Source organism: Leptinotarsa decemlineata, unplaced genomic scaffold (genome assembly GCF_025532065.1).
Source record: "Leptinotarsa decemlineata unplaced genomic scaffold, Ldec_3_MD MMD2_tig00004307_RagTag_RagTag, whole genome shotgun sequence".
Taxonomy (NCBI): domain Eukaryota; kingdom Metazoa; phylum Arthropoda; class Insecta; order Coleoptera; family Chrysomelidae; genus Leptinotarsa; species Leptinotarsa decemlineata.
This window is the reverse complement of record NW_027412606.1, coordinates 636,465-654,302: the sequence shown is the minus strand read 5'-3', so window position 1 is coordinate 654,302 and position 17,838 is coordinate 636,465. Positions and strand designations below refer to the sequence as shown.

At 34.3% G+C, this 17,838-nt stretch overlaps 2 protein-coding genes across 2 annotated transcripts in view; one reads left to right on the top strand and one right to left on the bottom strand.

The window, feature by feature from the left end:
• The window catches only part of LOC111516201 (lachesin), a 278,815-nt gene that overhangs the window by 167,416 nt on the left and 93,561 nt on the right, over positions 1–17,838 (top strand). The window lies entirely within an intron of this gene.
• Positions 11,814–13,272, bottom strand: LOC141483827 (uncharacterized). Its single transcript, XM_074178671.1, has 3 exons — positions 12,796–13,272; positions 12,515–12,736; positions 11,814–12,458 (listed from the first exon to the last, which is right to left on the bottom strand). Exons 1-3 carry the CDS (start codon positions 12,964–12,966, stop codon positions 11,814–11,816), a joined length of 1,038 nt encoding a protein of 345 aa, XP_074034772.1. The 5' UTR covers positions 12,967–13,272.

Here is a 17,838-nt window from a genome sequence, read left to right as displayed (position 1 = left end):
GAGGTTGTATTGCCTCTTCAAGAAGTTGTAAATAAGAATCACTGGTTGAATTTCCATCAATGAAAAATAGACCTATAATATGATTGCCCAATATTCCGGCCCAGAAAGTCAACTTTTGAGGATGTTGGGTATGTATTTCTGCGTATTGTCTTGGGTTTTCATCCAACCAATAACGGCAATTGTGACGGTTCACGCAACCATTTGAATAAAATGAGCTTTCGTCCAAAAAACAGATGTTATAAAGCAGCTCGGGATTTTGCATTATTCTCTCACTCATGCCCTCACAAAACTCCTGTCTTCGATCAAAATCATCCTCATTGAGTTCACGAACAAGTTTAATTTTGTGAGGATGGAATTTGTGGTTTTTAAGGATTCTCCATGCGCTCATATGGCTTATTCCGGCCATTGCTGATAAACCTCTGGTACTTAACGTGGGATTGGCGATGACTTGACCAATCACTCCAATCGCATTATCGTCATTCACTTCCCTTCTCTGCACATTTCTTTTTTTATTCAAAACCGAACCTGTCTCCCTGAATTTTGTGACCAAATCCAGAACCAGATTTCTGCTTAGGTGTTTACTAGGGTTTTGCTCGTTAAATAAAATTGATGTTCCATCAGCATTTTGGTCGTTGCCAAAAAATTAAGCAATAACTGAAACCCTTCCAGCAGTAGTGTAAGGCATTTTTGAACAAATAACAATACAGGACCCGTTTAAACAAAACAATCGAACGATGTAGTAATGAAAACTGGAAGAAGAGGAGTGGGTATTGATTTTAATAAAGGGATTTTATTTAAGAAAAAACTGATAAGAAGAACTGCTCGAAATTTTTTTATTGAGGCATACAAGTTACCGAGTGGTCTGTCTAATGTATTATTAACATGGCAATTTCAACTTCGAATTATCTCGAAAACTAATCGTTACAAAAATGTTCTTTCGAGAGAGTTGTGAAGGTATTCGAAAGACCTTTGAAACAAGGTGCCACTCGACCTACTTTCCCTATCTAAATAAGGATGGTCGGATGCACCCCTCCGATGGGGTGCGTACTACAAATAATCTGATTAGTCTGAAGGGTGTCCCCCTTCAATTAGAAATCGACGTGTCCGAGCTTTTTTTAAAAATCTCACTTTTTATATTAAAAAACGGCTATGTTAAGTTTTCGTTGTTACACACTGTATATACATCCGAGAATTCTGAATATCATTTCTACTCCATTAGAGGAAATTTTTAAATTTTGAACAAGAAGTAATTGATAATAACATATTTATTATGAATATTTTGATTCGTTAAATGTAGAAGAATCTTTAATAGCTTCTATAGAAATATAATAAAACATAATAACAACAATAAAAATTATTTGGCGCTCCGGAGGGACATTAATTCCAGTGGCGCATTTGCTATTTCAGCTGCAGGAAAACCCGGAAAAACCTGCAGCACCACATCATCTGAAGATCTTGATCTGCCAATGTCCTGTCTCTCATAAAATAAAATTTAGGGGGTTTCCAGAGGCTCCAATAGATTCAATACATCGCCAGAACACTTCGGAACACGACTATCGTCAAACTTAAACCAGTCCGTTTCGTCTTCGACCAAAGCATGATAATGACCAAATTCAACGCCAGAACCACAGTGAACAATGACTGCATGAATATTACAATAGTGGTATGTTAGATTGACATGTTCATCCATTTCGAACCTTCGAAAGAGTTTCTTGCTTCCGTCAGAGGTTGAGTCTTGTTTGAAGACCAAGGACCTTGGCCCAAAGTAGAATAATTTCCATTATCATTTTTATAATTACCAAAATTTATTTTTGTTTGTGCATACCCTAACAGAAATAAGCATTTAGCCAATCTTTGGATAGCTAACTAAAAAAATTTATATATTATAGTAATAACTAATCCCTTGGCTTCCATTTTTTCGTGAGATGGGAAATGTTGCTGGTGGTGTTGGGAAAATTTGGATACCCTCCCCCCTCTGGTTTTTCTTTTCGCTACGGTCCTGTTGCTGACCGGACCAGACCAGGTTCTTTTGCGACCACCTCGTAGAGCACAAAATTCTCTATCAATCAGTATATAAGACACAGTAGAATAAACATTCATTGACATATACAACAATATACTACAAAAACACATGACATTAAAAAGGACAATACTTTTAAAATAACCAGAAATTTGAAATGTTTAGATCTCAAATTTCTCATCTCAAGAATAAAAAATTCACGGTACATTCCATGAAGAATTTTTTCTGGAACACCTACGATAAATTGAGCCGATTATTTCAAGTCACCTCAGACGTTTTCTACGTTATCACTAACTCTTCTATCTTTTGTTTATACCTAAAGGCGACTACAGAAACTGATACTATAATGATTGCTTTCAAAGTTGCTAATGTGGTATTAAAGTTTCCTCATATACAACCGTTATTCGTTTATTGTTATCGAAACGGGAAACAGACTCACGTTTTGTCGGTTATTAATTACACAACTAAACGGATTTGTTTCCTCCGCTCTATTTCCCGGAGCTTCTTTCACCCAGCAAACTGCTACATAACTCATATCTTTATTGTCTGTTTTGCCAGTTGTTCGTACTGTGGATCGAATAATTAGCTTTTATCCAAACCGTAAGTTTGTAATACTGAAGTGTGAATTATGTTCTCCGTTTCCAGAGATATCACCACGAAATATTCAGTTATTCACATCGAAATTCGAATTTTCGTACCTCGTTTTGACACCTCAGATATTTTCCCTTTTTTTATTGTTTCGAGCTAAAAAAATCTTCATTTCAATAGTTTCATTACAAGAGTTCTATAATGCCCTCACACCAAATGATTTTTTTGATTCCTGAAACAGAGTTGGAGTCTGAAAAAATATGAACCATACAGTGTGTCTCACTTCTCATGGAAACACCCCCGTATCTTCCGTAATATTCGAGGTAGAACGACGAAACTCTTAGGACTGATGGAAATGCTCAAAATGCACCTACCACCTGAATGGGGTTGGCCGAAGTGATATACACTGTCCGCCACTCGCCATGGAACACCCCATTTTTAGTAAAACATATTACGGCGCAAAATAGTTCGCTTCCAACACCTGAAGCCCTTCATTCTATCTGGAGAGTACTCTCAGGTATGAAAGATACAGATGCTATGAGATGAAATCATCCATTTTGAGCCTATCTGAGGAAAATGTCATAGCATCACCATCTCAGATTATCGGGATAGTGTGAAGCAGTGTATCAAAAATTATCGATGACGGCATCTATTATTACTGAAGAAGATTATTCGTAAAACTAATTCTGGTTGCTGAACATCCAAATTCTATCCCAACCAGAAGTGAGAGCTCTCGATTGATGACCAAAAACTGCAAAAAATGGCAAAAATCTATATTCAAAGGTTTACATCTCGAAAACTGTACAATTCTGAGCTTTGGCTGTGGACACTTTCAATCAGCACTTCAAGAACTACAACATATCAAAATTTCGGCGAAGCCATTTCTCATGAGAAATGTGCGGGGTCCTTCATCAAAATATTGAGGAAACATTTTACCATCCGAAACAAAATTAATCTTCATACTCATTGTAACACCGAAACAACTGTTAATTTTGAAGTTGAAGTTGATAGCCTTGATCACGAATCTGAAGGAATTTTGAGCCTATTTTGCCCCTTAATATGTTTTACCGTAAAAATGGGGAGTTCCATCGCCAGTGACCGACAGTGTTTATCACTTTGGCCAACTCCATTTAGGTGGTAGGTGCATTTTGAGCATTTCCATCAGTCCTGAGAATTTCATCGTTCCACCTCGAATATTACGGAAGATACGGGGGTGTTTCCAGAAGAAGTGAGACAAATTCGGATTTTTCAGGACTGAAATTTTTTCAAGAAAAAAGTGTAATCGTAGTAAGTTGGTAGTCCTGATCACGAATCTGAAGGAATTTTCAGCCTATTTTGCCTCCTAATATGTTTTACTGTAAAAATGGGGTGTTCCATCGCGAGTGGCGGACAGTGTATATCACTTTGGCCAAGCCATTCAAGTGGTAGGTGCATTTTGAGTATTTACATCAGTCCTGAGAGTTTCATCGTTCTACCTCGAATATTACGGAAGATACGGGGGTGTTTCCATGAGAAGTGAGACACACTGTATGTTAGGTTGTTTCGAAAGTTCTGAAGCTATACATTTTTTTTCAAATGTTTCTACTTTGCCTTCTTTCAGCTCATTATTATATGAAGTCGTTAGGCGGTGTTTGGCCAATTTGTTTCTTTGAATCCAAATTGAGCCAAAGCGCTGACAAAACAGCACAAAAAATTGACGAGGCATTTGACAATGATAGTGTTAATGAAGTCACTGTTCGACGATAGTTTGCAAAATTTCTTTCCGGTGATTTTAGCTTCGAAGATGAGCCCCGAAGTGACCGTCCTACAGTAACCCAGGACAAGGATTCGACCAAAATAACAACGTTGACCACTCTAGCATAAAAAAATTTAAAAAACGTTGTGGATACTCTTACGACTGAAAAATCAACTTATTTGAATTGATATTTATATCGTACCTCCATAGTTGGAATATTTTGTGCCTGTTGGTTATCACAATACCTGACTGAAACATAAGCCACAACGTATTTTTCATGTGAACCAGGCATAAAAAAATCTATCAAAACTTCATCCTCCACACATAGAATCGGTTTCGGTTCAGAATCCGGTTAATTTTTCCACCTATTCCTTATCCATAATATATATTCCTTATCAAAAAAGAATTATGAGAGTTATTTTCAAGCTTGAGTCAGTCATGCTTGGGAATCTTAAAGGCAAATAATATAGTGACAGTATATGCGATCTATATCTATGAGAGTGTAGTCTACCTATTTTAAAATAAAAGTAAATTTTTGGAAGTTAGACCAAGTCATAATTATCCTAAGCGCAATATGAATATATCTTTTTCGATTTACAAATTGACAGTGTCAGAGAGGCATCCATCCTGAAAAAATTCAAAACAGGTGTCAAAGAGCTTTTGATCAAGTTAGAACCTTATTCACTTCAGGAATACTAGAGAAGTTATAAACCTTCATGTAGAAATAGTGTTGTTTAATTTCATGTTGGGTGTTTCCTTTATGGAATGTAGAGCATTCTCTGAAATATATTAATATTATTATGATTATTATTCCATCATTTCCTTCAAAATTCCAAGTAGCACTTTCAAAATTACGTTTTCAATGCAAAAAATCAATTTTAATCGATTTCAGTGTATATAATTCAGGAATATTTATGCCTTCTTCCAAATTCCTCTCCAAGCGAACACATTTTCCTATGCGCTTTCTATTACTACCTCCATTTTTTCCCAGTGCTCTAGGTATGATTACACTGCACAATTCTAGCACGAAGATCTTTCTTCATTAGTTGACCTATTCTTCAACGCTTTCCATAAATATGGTGGAGTTAGATCTGGGAATCATGAAGGCCATACTACAAAAGGACTCTTGGATCGTATCAATTTCATAGTTAGCTTTCTATTCAACCAACCCTTCGATATGCAACTATTGTTAATTCGTGAAGCATACCTTATTTTCCACATCTAGAGGTAGTTCTTTCAACGCATCGGAAAATCGAGAAAATCAACAAGAGGTGGTCCATTCAGATTCTGATCGAAAAATAAAAGGGTTCGATGATATTCTCGTTCAGAATACCACAACACACGTTGTAATATTTAAGATATTTCATTCACCACCCAATTTGGACGTTGTTCAGCCCAAAATCAGTGAAAATCAACTGTTTTTCATGGTTTTCTCAGGGCACTATTTATTTTTATCCATTGAAACGGATGTGATTTAATCCGTTCAAATGATTTCAGATACCTATCTCATCAGCGAGTACGCAAAATAAATAATCTCAATTCTAGCTGTTTGCCGAGTTAGAATTTTCTTTTCGATAATAACGGTTATTTCGGTGTTGCAATGTGTTGGTAACTTCCACTAGTTCGATTAGAAATCTATGGAAGAACAGATGAAATAAAAATTAATAGCTGAAATATCAATTATTTTAAGCAATAAAACGTGAAATACATACACAATACTCAAAACGAATAAAATCATTGAGATGAAGATGAAATGATCACAGAATATAAAGGAATGGAAAAAGTGAAAATAAAATTGAGCAAGATTTTAAAAAATAGATGTCTATGAGTGAAATTCACGTATGAGTTAGAAAATAAGGGACAACTACCATTTCTTGACGTTTTGGTACTGAGGAGCCAATATGGAGGGTTAGAATATTATATATTTGGAAGAGAAACAAGCACGTACAGGTATATTCCTGACAGTTCACATCACTGTGGACAGCACAAACGTGCTGGGTTGAATTTTTTAGTGCATCGTCTTTTGACTTTACCTCTAACACATGATAGGTTCACAAAAGAAAGACGTACAATACAAGAAATAGCACCCACTAACGGTTTCTCGAGGGGTATTGTAGATGACATAATAAGGAATAAGAAGTTTAGGTTAAGAATGAACGAAATCTCGACTTTCAGAAAGGCCAAAAACGAAGATAAATACATCTCAGTTCCATACCACCAATATACGAAGAACTTTGGAAAGATTTTCAAGGAACTAGGTATGAAGGTTGTTTTTGAAACAAGTCATACACTACAGAGCCTTTTGGGAAGGCTCACTTGTTGATCAAAACACGTGTCGAGGTGTTGAAAATAACGATTTGGTGTTGGGAAAAAACACCAGTAATATACAATAAATTCAATTTCAAATTAGCACTGAACAGTAATCATCTGTGATTTTATTTGTTTCTTAAACTGATGAATATTATGATTGAAAAGGGGTAAAATTTCATTCAGGTGGGAAGGGGATGTAAAAGAAAAACATCCTTGAAATTCAGAGTACGGTGACTAGATATGTTGAATGAGTTAATTCTCAAATTGTCCATATGTATGTCAGAATGATTGCTTAATAAACTATATAAATAACTAGGTTGTTTTAATTTGAAGCAACTTAACAAAAAAGATTCAAATAAATATTGGACTTTGTACCTCACATTTAGCTCCTTCATTTTTGACAAAAATGGTATGACATGTTCACTATATGGTATACAACATACGAACCGCATGCAAGCATTTTGTATACGTTGCTTGTTTCTGCTAGTTATATTGCGGCAAAAAATCATAATACACCGAACAACAATACTCGATATGGGGATAAATATGAGTTTTAACAAACCTGAGTTTCATTTCTTCTGATAACTGATACTTGAATTTATATAGCGATTTGAGGAATGATACTTTGAAAATATTTGTCACATGTTCATGGAAAAACAAAGAGCTATCTATGGTTACGCCAAGATTTTTAGCACTGTCTACCCAGTCAATGTCTGCGTAATCGAGAGGGAGCCCGAGTTTCTACTTTTTGTCTTTGAGATCCTATACATATGGCCAAAGTTTTATTTGGATTGATTTACAGTCCATGATTCTCCGAGTATAGAAATCTGTTGTGCAAATCTGTGTTTATATTGGCCACGCAACTTTCTGTATCGGTGTTATGAGAAGACGAATATAACTGTATATTATCTGCGTATAGATGCACTTGACAATGTGATAAGGAAGTGGAGTAATCAAAAATAAACACTGAAAACATCGAAGTTCCTAAAATACTTCCCTGGGGTACACCAGAGATTGTTTCTTTCAGGGACGACCATAAGAAATCATCCAGTTTGACCCTCTGTGATCGGGAAACCTTTTTCTCGAAAATTTTAGAGAATGGGGGCAGAATGCTGATAGGGCGTAGGTCACTGAACGTGGAAGGTGTATTCTTTTTTGAATTTGGAATTATATTAGCAACCTTCCAAACATCTGGAAAAATACCCTGTCTGAAGGACTCGTTAAAAATATGTTTAACTTCATCGGTACAGTTTAGGTACTTTTGTTCCGGCTGGTACAATGTTCCCTAATTCCTGGAGTTCAACTCCAGGAAAATCTATATTGGTAGTAAAATTAATATTACGAGTCAATTGGAATTTTAAGCCTATTTTGTCCCTCAATATTATTTTTCGCAAAACTGGATGATTCCATCGCCCCTGACGGACAGTTTATGTCACTCAGATCAAACTTAGGCAAGATTTAGACTCGTCGCCGGTATATCTACCGATTCTCAACTTCACAGATTTCTACTCCAATAATTACAGAAGATGCAGGAGTGTTTCCATGAAAAGTGAGACACACTGTATGTCTCAGTTTTGTAAATCTTTCATAACAAAAATCCTACAGCAGTCAACTATATTAGTGAGTTTTGCAATAAATTTTCATCATGTATCGCCCAGTTCAACAAATATTAACTTCCTAGTGATTTTCCAGATTATAATATGGTTGACGTCGTGTCGACGTTCCTTCCTCTATATTTTCTAACATATTTTGTGCACAATATCCAGACACTACACAATTTCTGTTCACAGTTTCTGTCATTATCAGTAATTACTTTGTCTGAATACCCTCTCACGATGCGTTGAATATAAATGAAAATTTTGATGCTTACAATTTTGTTCGAATAATTCTATCCAGTCTCTCTACAAAATGGCAACAAAGCTTCTAATTTAATCTTCCAGAAGCTCGCTCTGTGCTTATTGTCACTTTCAGAAACATGACGTTGGACTAATTGATGAATAGCCCTTGGAATTGGGGTTACTTCTTTGAATTCCTGTATTTCAGCGCGAGTGGAATTCGAATGGCATATAATTTAAGTGAATAATTATCAAACCGACTATCCTCAGCGAGAAAGTTAAAAATTACGGTTTCTCTGTGGAGCATATTCATTCATTTTCCGATTATCAAAATCGTAGTAGCACCAATACTCCCTTCAAAATAATAATAAAAATCATAATAATAATAATATGCTTTATTATCATAAGACATAATCTTGTAGACAAAGCTTGGGTAGTACATACTTAAAAAAATGCAATACATACCAACTGAAATTAAAATAAAAATATAAATGGTGCATGGGTACAAACTATGTTAAAATGAAGGATATAAAAGAAATGTATATATAGAAGAGTAAAAGTCAAGTTTATGAAAGACTAGACATAAAAAGTAACAACTTAAGAGATCCTAAATAAGTGAAAATGAAAAATATGGTTAAGTCTGTTGAAAGCTATCGTTAAAATATTCATCCAAAGTATAATAGGGTCTATCAAATAGAAATTGTTTGACTAATTTCCTGAATTGGAGTCATTTATATTGGCGGATGTTATATCCATAGGCAAATAATTGTACATTTTTCCACCGTTGTAAAATATGGAGTCTCTGGTAAAGTTTTTAGTTGGTGAATTTCAGAGGGTGTCTGCAGTTTCGGGTGTTATAATGGGAAGAGGATGCAGCAAAATTTAATATATTATGCTTATTTATTAAACACACAGATTTCAGTATAAATAATGCAGTTACCGTTAAAATATTATGTTTTTCGAAGAAAGACAAATCTATACTCAAGAATGCCTACGAACAGAAAAAAATTAAAAAAATCGCCAATCAAATGTACTTAACTCGTGAAATTCGAACGTTCACCTTATTTCTTGTACAAACCTCGTATACACAACCGATAATGGAAATTGTCCTGGGCATGGAAAATGCTAACATATTATAAGTGACTTAGACTGTCGAGCTCTAGCTACGTTCTGCCATATAACATTCAGACTGATAAACGCTGTAAGGAACATCTGCCGCCAAGTGCAGATCTGAGATGATTGAAATTTTCCCTTCTCAACTCAACGAGAACTTTTCCAAGTCCTCCCGCATACGTGGAAGATATAAAGATTGTATATAAAGTAGTCGCACTCACCGAGAATAATTTTCAGGGTATTTTCTGTTATCTGGAATATAAAGAACGGAAATCAGACTCTTTTGTCGCATATCAATAATTTCATAAAAAAGATGTGTCAGAGGTAAAGATATTTTATCATTTTCCAACGCGAAGAGAGGAACTTGAAATGATGCGACCAACTGCGACCCACTGACGTTCAGTTTTGTCAAATTCAACTTTTTTTTTGAACAAAATTGAAAAAGTGCATTTCTATATAAAAAACAAGTTCGGTTAATTGTCATCAATTCATGTATACATAACAAACTCATCATGGAGTTCAACTCTTCTGATACATTTTTACTTATACGGACATTTTTGGAGAGAAATTAAAAATTTGTTATAAAAATTTTAACATGACTGGTTCAAAGTTTCTTTAATAAACCTTTGATTTCGAAAAAGCAGAGGCAACTAAAAAAAAATGCAAATAATTTCGATATAACTATTATCATTATTATAAATTTCAAACAACAATAATATTATAGAAAATACAAATGGATACAAAAAATTACTTATTGATCTAAATGAGGTTATCAAACATTTATAGCCTACATTTCAGTATGTCGTCCTTCACGTTCAATACAAATTATGGTCCTTCTACTGACATCTGTAACTGCTTTTTTAATGAATCGGGGTTTTATATTTGCACAGCACTCGCGAATGGTATTTTCCAGATGTTGTATGTCAGTAAATGGTCTACTTCGGTACACTTTTTGTTTCAGGTAACCCCACAAGAAAAAATCTAAAGGCCTCAAGTCGGGTGATCTAGGTGGCCAATAATGTTCCCAGTTACGTCCAATAACTTTGCCTTTTAACATTTGTTGGAGGGACTGTTTTACAGCAACCGTGTGATGTATTGGTGCGCCATCAAGCTGATACCATAGGTCGTATTTAATATTTAGAGGCATATTATCTAAAACTTCACTAACCTCATTATTTAAGAGGTTGAGATAACCGACGGATGATAAATTTTCCCTAAAGAAAAATGGCCCAATTATTTGGTCGTTAAGTATCCCACACCATACATTAGTTTTAAAGGAATACTGATCACCACATTCAACTGGGAAATTGAGAGAACTTACCGTTCCATTTGAAGAGAACATTGCCTCATCTGTCCATAAAATTTTATACGGAAACTTTAAATTTTCTTCTCTCTCTCCTTGAAACCAGAATGAAAACCCCAAACGAACATCAAAATCTCGTTCTTTTAATGTGTTAATGAATTTTGGCTTGCAAGGCCAAAATGTATTCTTTAATAAAAATTTTCTAACACTTTCTCTCTTGTAATCGGTATTTTTTATAATATCGATTATGCTCGTTTGCCCGTGTTCAATAACTTTTGAACAAATGTTAAGTTGGGCCTCCTCATCATATTTACTTGGAGTGTGCTTTTTCTTGAATTGATTTGCTACGGATCCTGTTTCCTTGACACAGTACTATGTTGAACATTTTTTCCTGGATGCCGTTCATTAAAAATGTTAGCTACTTGCCGGTATGGTGTGTTCTCACCACATATTAAAACTATTTCTATTCTTTCCTGAAGAGACAACATTATTGCAAAAATAACTGTTAAAAATTTGACAAGTAAATCATCAACTTGACACTACCATAGCATGCATTTTGTTTGTCTACTAAAAACCTACTTAAAAATTTTATTCAACGTGATTAAACATTCTTATCGCCCTAGTTAGTGTTTATAAATAATCTGTAAACACTGAATATTGAAATTTTAATGTAATTTCAACTCTAGTAATTTTATTAATACTTATTGCAGTTTTTGAGTTGTGTCTGCTTTTTCAAAATAGAAGGTACTGACGTTTGTTTAAGAAAATAGCCAGGTGTTTGACACTTTGCACCAGTCATGTTAAAATTTTTATTTCTGACTGGGATATTATAAGCTTATATCGTCATAGTTACGCTATCAATAAAAGGGTCATAACTCCCTTGGGACATTATAGATTTTATAATTCCCTCTACCTTTCACAAGTAAAAATAATAAATGTACAATTTTGAAATGTTCCCTGAAAATTACTTCCGCCACTGGAAACAATTTCTTCTTTTGTATGAGTGGAGCTTCTGTTCACTACAGTCGAGGTACCTGCCTCTTCTGATGACAAAGTAGACAACATACGCGCCGTTTTATTTCTCAATTCGATGCTATCCTCCAAATATCCCTCCGCCACCGTGGAACTTTTCCAACCTCCGTGTCTTTTTAAGTTAGTCATAGTTGCTCCTGCATTGGCTAGACCAGTAGCAGAAGTGCGACGAAGGCAATGTCCCGTATAGGAAGATGAGTTTGGCAATCCTAAATACATTGCGATTTTGCTGGGGATTTTCCCAAACATGTTTTTTCCAATTGGCTGAGATGTACATTTATTTTGTCGGAAGCTCAAAAAAAATCGTTCAATACCTTTAGGACGCAAAGACATATAAAGTCTTAATGAAGGCAAAGCGGAGAACTCTTTTTCATCCACAACTGTAAATTTCTTCGATACACCAGTTTTACTTTCCGGTACGTTCACTACCATAACGGAATCCCGGTCCTCTATATCCGATATCTTCATATTCAAAAGTTCCTGACTTCTGCATCCTCCAAAATAACCCATAATCAAAACAACCTATAACAAAAAAAGGAAATAAATACACACAAAAAGGAAAATAAGAAAAAAATTACCTTATGCAATAAATGAATATCATTAGGAGCGTCCTTTAGGAATCTGATAACATCTTTAGGAGATAAAACAGCAGACTTTTTCGGCTTATAACTCTTACTCTTCCGTTTCAAAAAAGCCTGAAGTTCATTGAACTTGGTGATATCTCGTTTCTCATGTATAGTCACCATCGATTTTAGCATTGACCATTTAGTCCATAAAGAATTCGGACTATACGTTTCTGACTGAAACGAATAAACACAATTACTACCAAATCTACCGAAGAACATAGAAAATTCCTTACCAGTTCTTGAAAATATGCCAGAAATACAGTTTCAGTGACATCTTTTGGCATAACATTTTTCCGTGTCAGCCAGTCCAGATATATCTTGTATTCTTTTTGGTATACGGCTTCACTTTTCGATGGAATTAATGATTCTCTTGCTTGTTCAGCTTTTTTCAAAATATCCTCCATTATATTTGGGGTAGAAAACACGTTTTCACCGCAAACACAGCTTGATAACAAAGTTCTGTTTATAAACAAGTAACATAGCAACAACCTAGCAACAAGAAAACTCTACTATAATCAACGGTACCTGATTCAAATATACCGGGAAGGTAATGAATTGGTACATTTTTCCGTTTCAAAAATGAACAAAATTTTATTGAAATCGGTCAGAAATAAAATTATCTATGTACCACGGGAATTAATGAGCCTTAATAACTTCAGGCAATTGCTGTCCCTCGGGCCAGAGGCCCTCGGGACGCAAACTTTGCCATCGGTAATTAAGGCATTCCTAATTCCCTTGATACATAAATAACTATTATAGCACATTAATAATTTCTCTCTAAAAATGTCCATATGAGTGAAAATTCACCAGAAAAGTTAAACTCTATGATGAGTTTGTTATGTATATATGAATTGATGACAATTAACCGAATTTGTTTTTTAAAATAAAGGGGATATCTGTCAAAAATAAGCAGAACGTTAACTTTATCCTAGTTGCATAAAATTTGGCATATGTATATAAAATTGCCGTAGACACAACTTTTCCAAGTAACTTTTTGTTACAAACAAGTGCCGAAGTTGAACTTCATTGAAACTTTTCGAAAAAAATGTTTTCCATATGGTGCGCACTTTAATGGTGACACTGTATGATTTTCCGTTAATCAGTTGCCCCCATACGAACGACGACTCTCAGAAGTTGAGAAACTTGTGCGAGCTAAGGACTAACGAGGTCTTACCTTTCAACGTGTGATTTCTAACACGATTCCTACTGATATTAATTCGATTTTTCCCATTCAATTATCGAAATTTCCAGACCAATTCCAAAATATTATAAAACGATATATATTCCATTTTCACTAGCAATATCATTTGTTCTCATTTCGAAAAGAAACCAACGTCATCTATAAAAGTCGTTTGAATTATGGTCGGAAAATGAGGTATCCTTCAAAACGGGTCCTTGAACTTTTTATTTTATAACGCAAATATAATTTCCTTGCCTTCGCAACGTTTCCAATAAATAATGTCCTTTGATGCTCTAATGGAATAAATTTTGATGTATAAGGCCTTTTATATTCCTCTCTGGCGAGGTGAACACTGAATCAATAAGTACCGGGCTCGGTTTTTTTCTGCATCATTAAATTCTGAGGATACAGAAAATCTACTTGAACAGAATTTGATGGCGATAAAAATATGAGAGGTATGAATTATACAAAGTAAATGTCGAGTCTCATTCGTGTAAAAAGAAGCATCCAAAGATGGAACACGAAACATGAGAAATAATTATTTCAGAGACGTTTTCAGTGCATAAATCAATACTGTTCCAGAACTTGACTCCAGGTTCTAATTTTTTGTTTCATGCCAGGATTATGCCATTCTAACATACACTGAATAAGTGTAAAACATTTGAGGAGGTGATTCCTCATCGAAAAAAAGATAGGATCTTTCTTATAAAGAAAATTCATTGGAGCGTCCCTTGTTAAGATACAGCCCCTTAAAGGGGATACATAAAATTTGTATAACAATTTTTTTCACAAGCACTGAAAAAGTTACATGCCAGATCCTGGTATAGTTGTTCGCTGGAGTTTTTTGATTATTAAATATAAATTCAAATATCATCTTCTGTGAAACTTCAAGGGTATCCAGACACTTTCCCATCCTATCATACCGTAACTAATTTGTTGAGTGGGTGATAAAGTATTTTCGGTTGAGATAAGGTTAAAATTGTTTAAAGAATTTGAACTCCACTAATAGCATCCTCAATTTCTGAATCAAGTATTTTATTTGCAGATCCCATCTCAAATGCCATCTATCATAATGCCCAGGTACTTTATGCTATCTACTTCCTCGAGCGTGATTATTTCATTTCGGTTCCTGTTTATGGTTAGTTGGTCGAATTTTGGTAAATGATTCTGATAATTTGTAAAGGAAATATATCAGCTGGAAGTCTTTTTCAGAGGTTTCCTTCAGTTATTTCCGAGAGTTGGCGCTAAAGATTGCTATAGTATCATCTACAAAACTTATTATTTTTCCGTTTTTAGATATATCAAGTAGATTGTTTGAAAACAGGTTGAATAGAATTGGCCCCAGCACAGTGCCCTGGGGAAAGCCCGTGGTCTATTATCCTCACGTCACTCCTAGTCTCATCAATTTGAACGTATTGTGTACGATTTGTGAGATATCTTCTTATAGTGTAGTGCTCTTCTTCGAAAGCCAACTTGCTCTAGTTTTTTCAGGACTAACAGGATTTTCTGTTAGATAAAAAACCCAGTGAATTTTTCTATTAGTTATACATTTCTCTATTGTAACAAAGGACGACTCCTATACTTATTATGGTCAGTCTTTTAAGAAAATGTATATGTATTTTACTTTTTATGTTATGTGCAATAAGCTTTCATATCATATAAATTGGGTAATATTGAGTTAGTTCAAAATATATTTTTTCGATTTCGTACCATCTTAATGGAAACTTGTTCAAACACAACCGTTTACTGATGATTTTCTCTCGATCTTATTTTCATCGTATTCACACATGTCAAAAATAATATTCAACAGTTTGAATTCTGTTGCTTCTATTCCATAAAATCCTTTTTCGAAAGATGTAAAAATGACAATAGTAATTTCTTGCGTTTTACGAAATATCTAACTCAATTTATCACAAGCAGCTTTTTCACGATGAATAACACATCTAACCATTATAACATCGACTCCAAATTAGTCTTGTTTCTAAATGAAGTTGTTCCTTTTTAAATTAACGCCAGGTCATAATTCAGTAATCCACAAACATTCCCTCAGGGAAATTTGGTGATGTTTATGACTTCCAGAAAATTCTAAAAGGTCTCGTAGAAGAGATCGGTCTCTCCCATTCGTTTACAAGGAATTGAGTCATTAATGCTCCATCAATTATATTCATTAATTAGATTCCTGTTATATGTAAGAAAACATGAAATACAACATCTTGAATAATTGAAAAAATGCAAATGGGGGAATTCAGTTACAAAATACAAATTTGTATACGCGGACTGCTGAAAAAATGAGGTTAATGAAGGGATAATTTCAATTGGGATAGTTTTCCAATGGATGAAGGGATAATTCCAATTGGAAGGAAGAGGCTATGAACATCAATGAAATCTGACTACCTGTCCTTAATTGTACACAAACAAGGTCAGCAGTGTGGTTTCTGAGTATATTTATTCATTTATTTATGGATTCACCATTAGAAACAATATAAATCACATTTATAACCATGAACTATTCTTCTAGGAAGTTACATATTATAAGACACCAATAATATTATGACACTAAGGGAAATTTTCAATTTTGTATGAGTTTACAAGGGGTTCGACTTTATACTGAATAAACCATCTCATGTATCTGGACATCGGTGTGTTGTAATCATAGTTATTGCTGTGATTTTTTTATGTATCGTTAGAATGTACATTGAAGTAGTTTTCAAATGAATGTAATATCATGATGAAAGTGCCATGTTGTGAGTTCAGTTGAGTTGGGATTATTCAAAGTATTTTGACTAATTCAGTTGAAATATGCCGTCATTTTGAAAGAAATATACTTCAGAAATCGAATTTCAACATTTTCCATGTTTTCAATGTCACATCTGTAATTTGGGAACCATACAACTGAGGCATAATCCAGTGCTGATCTAATTGAAGAACAATATAAGATTTTGAGGGTATTACATGACAACTCTTTACTATTTCTAACAGTTTGCTTCCCATTGCAGAAACATTATTGAAATGTCTTTTGAAGTTCAGTTGTTAATATGAAGTAATCCCAAAGACTCTCATTTCGTCAACCCTGTCGAGTACTTTTCCATCAATATTATAGCCATAATGATTTGGAAAAAGTGATGACGTTACATTTCTCTACATTCAGGTACAAATTGTTTGTTGAGGACCAATCATGTATAATATCATAGATAGATAGATATATTTATTCGTGTATACAATAAAAACATGTCTACATTTGTCATTAAACACAAAGCAAAACAAATGCTATAAAAAAACAATATATATATATATATATATATATATATATATATATATATATATATATATATATATATATATAAAATAAATAAAAAATCAATGCTCACACACACATGCACTTCCCATGAAGCAAAAATTCTTCCACAGAATAGAAATATTTGCGCATTTCATTTTTAAATGTTTTTAAAGTAATGAAATTTTTATGTTTTTGTGGAAGGGCGTTAAACATTTTAAAACCTAAATACAAATAAGAATTATGAGATTTGGTTAGTCTGAAGAGTGGAAGACGCAGATCACTACCACCTCTGGTACTGTACCTATGTACATGGCAGTTTGAGGTTACCTCATAATGACTTTTTTTTGTGCTATGAATATTTGATAGGCATGAGTCGCACTTCCCCAAATAATCAAACCATAAGTCATTATACCGTGGAACATAGCAAAGTACGCTATTTTTAAATAATCAAAGGACAGCTGATATTTCAATTGACGCAACGCATAAGAAGCTTTGGCCAGACGTTTCGCTAGATCCTGAATGTGAAATGAAAAATTTAGATGAGAGTCTATATGAAGGCCCAAGAGTTTGACTCTATCCTCAGATTTTTCCGCATAGTTCAAACTGAGATGCTGCGTTTTACTTTCATTTAAAAAAAGGAAATTACATCGAAACCAAACTTTAGCATTCTGTTCTGAACAATTAAGAGTCTGTAAAGCACTGCTTTTATTTAAATTTTTCACAACGAGTGTGGAGTCATCTGCATGAAAAATGGAAGACACATCAGAGTTAATACTCATACATAAATCATTGAAAAATATAAGGGTCCTAAAACGGAGC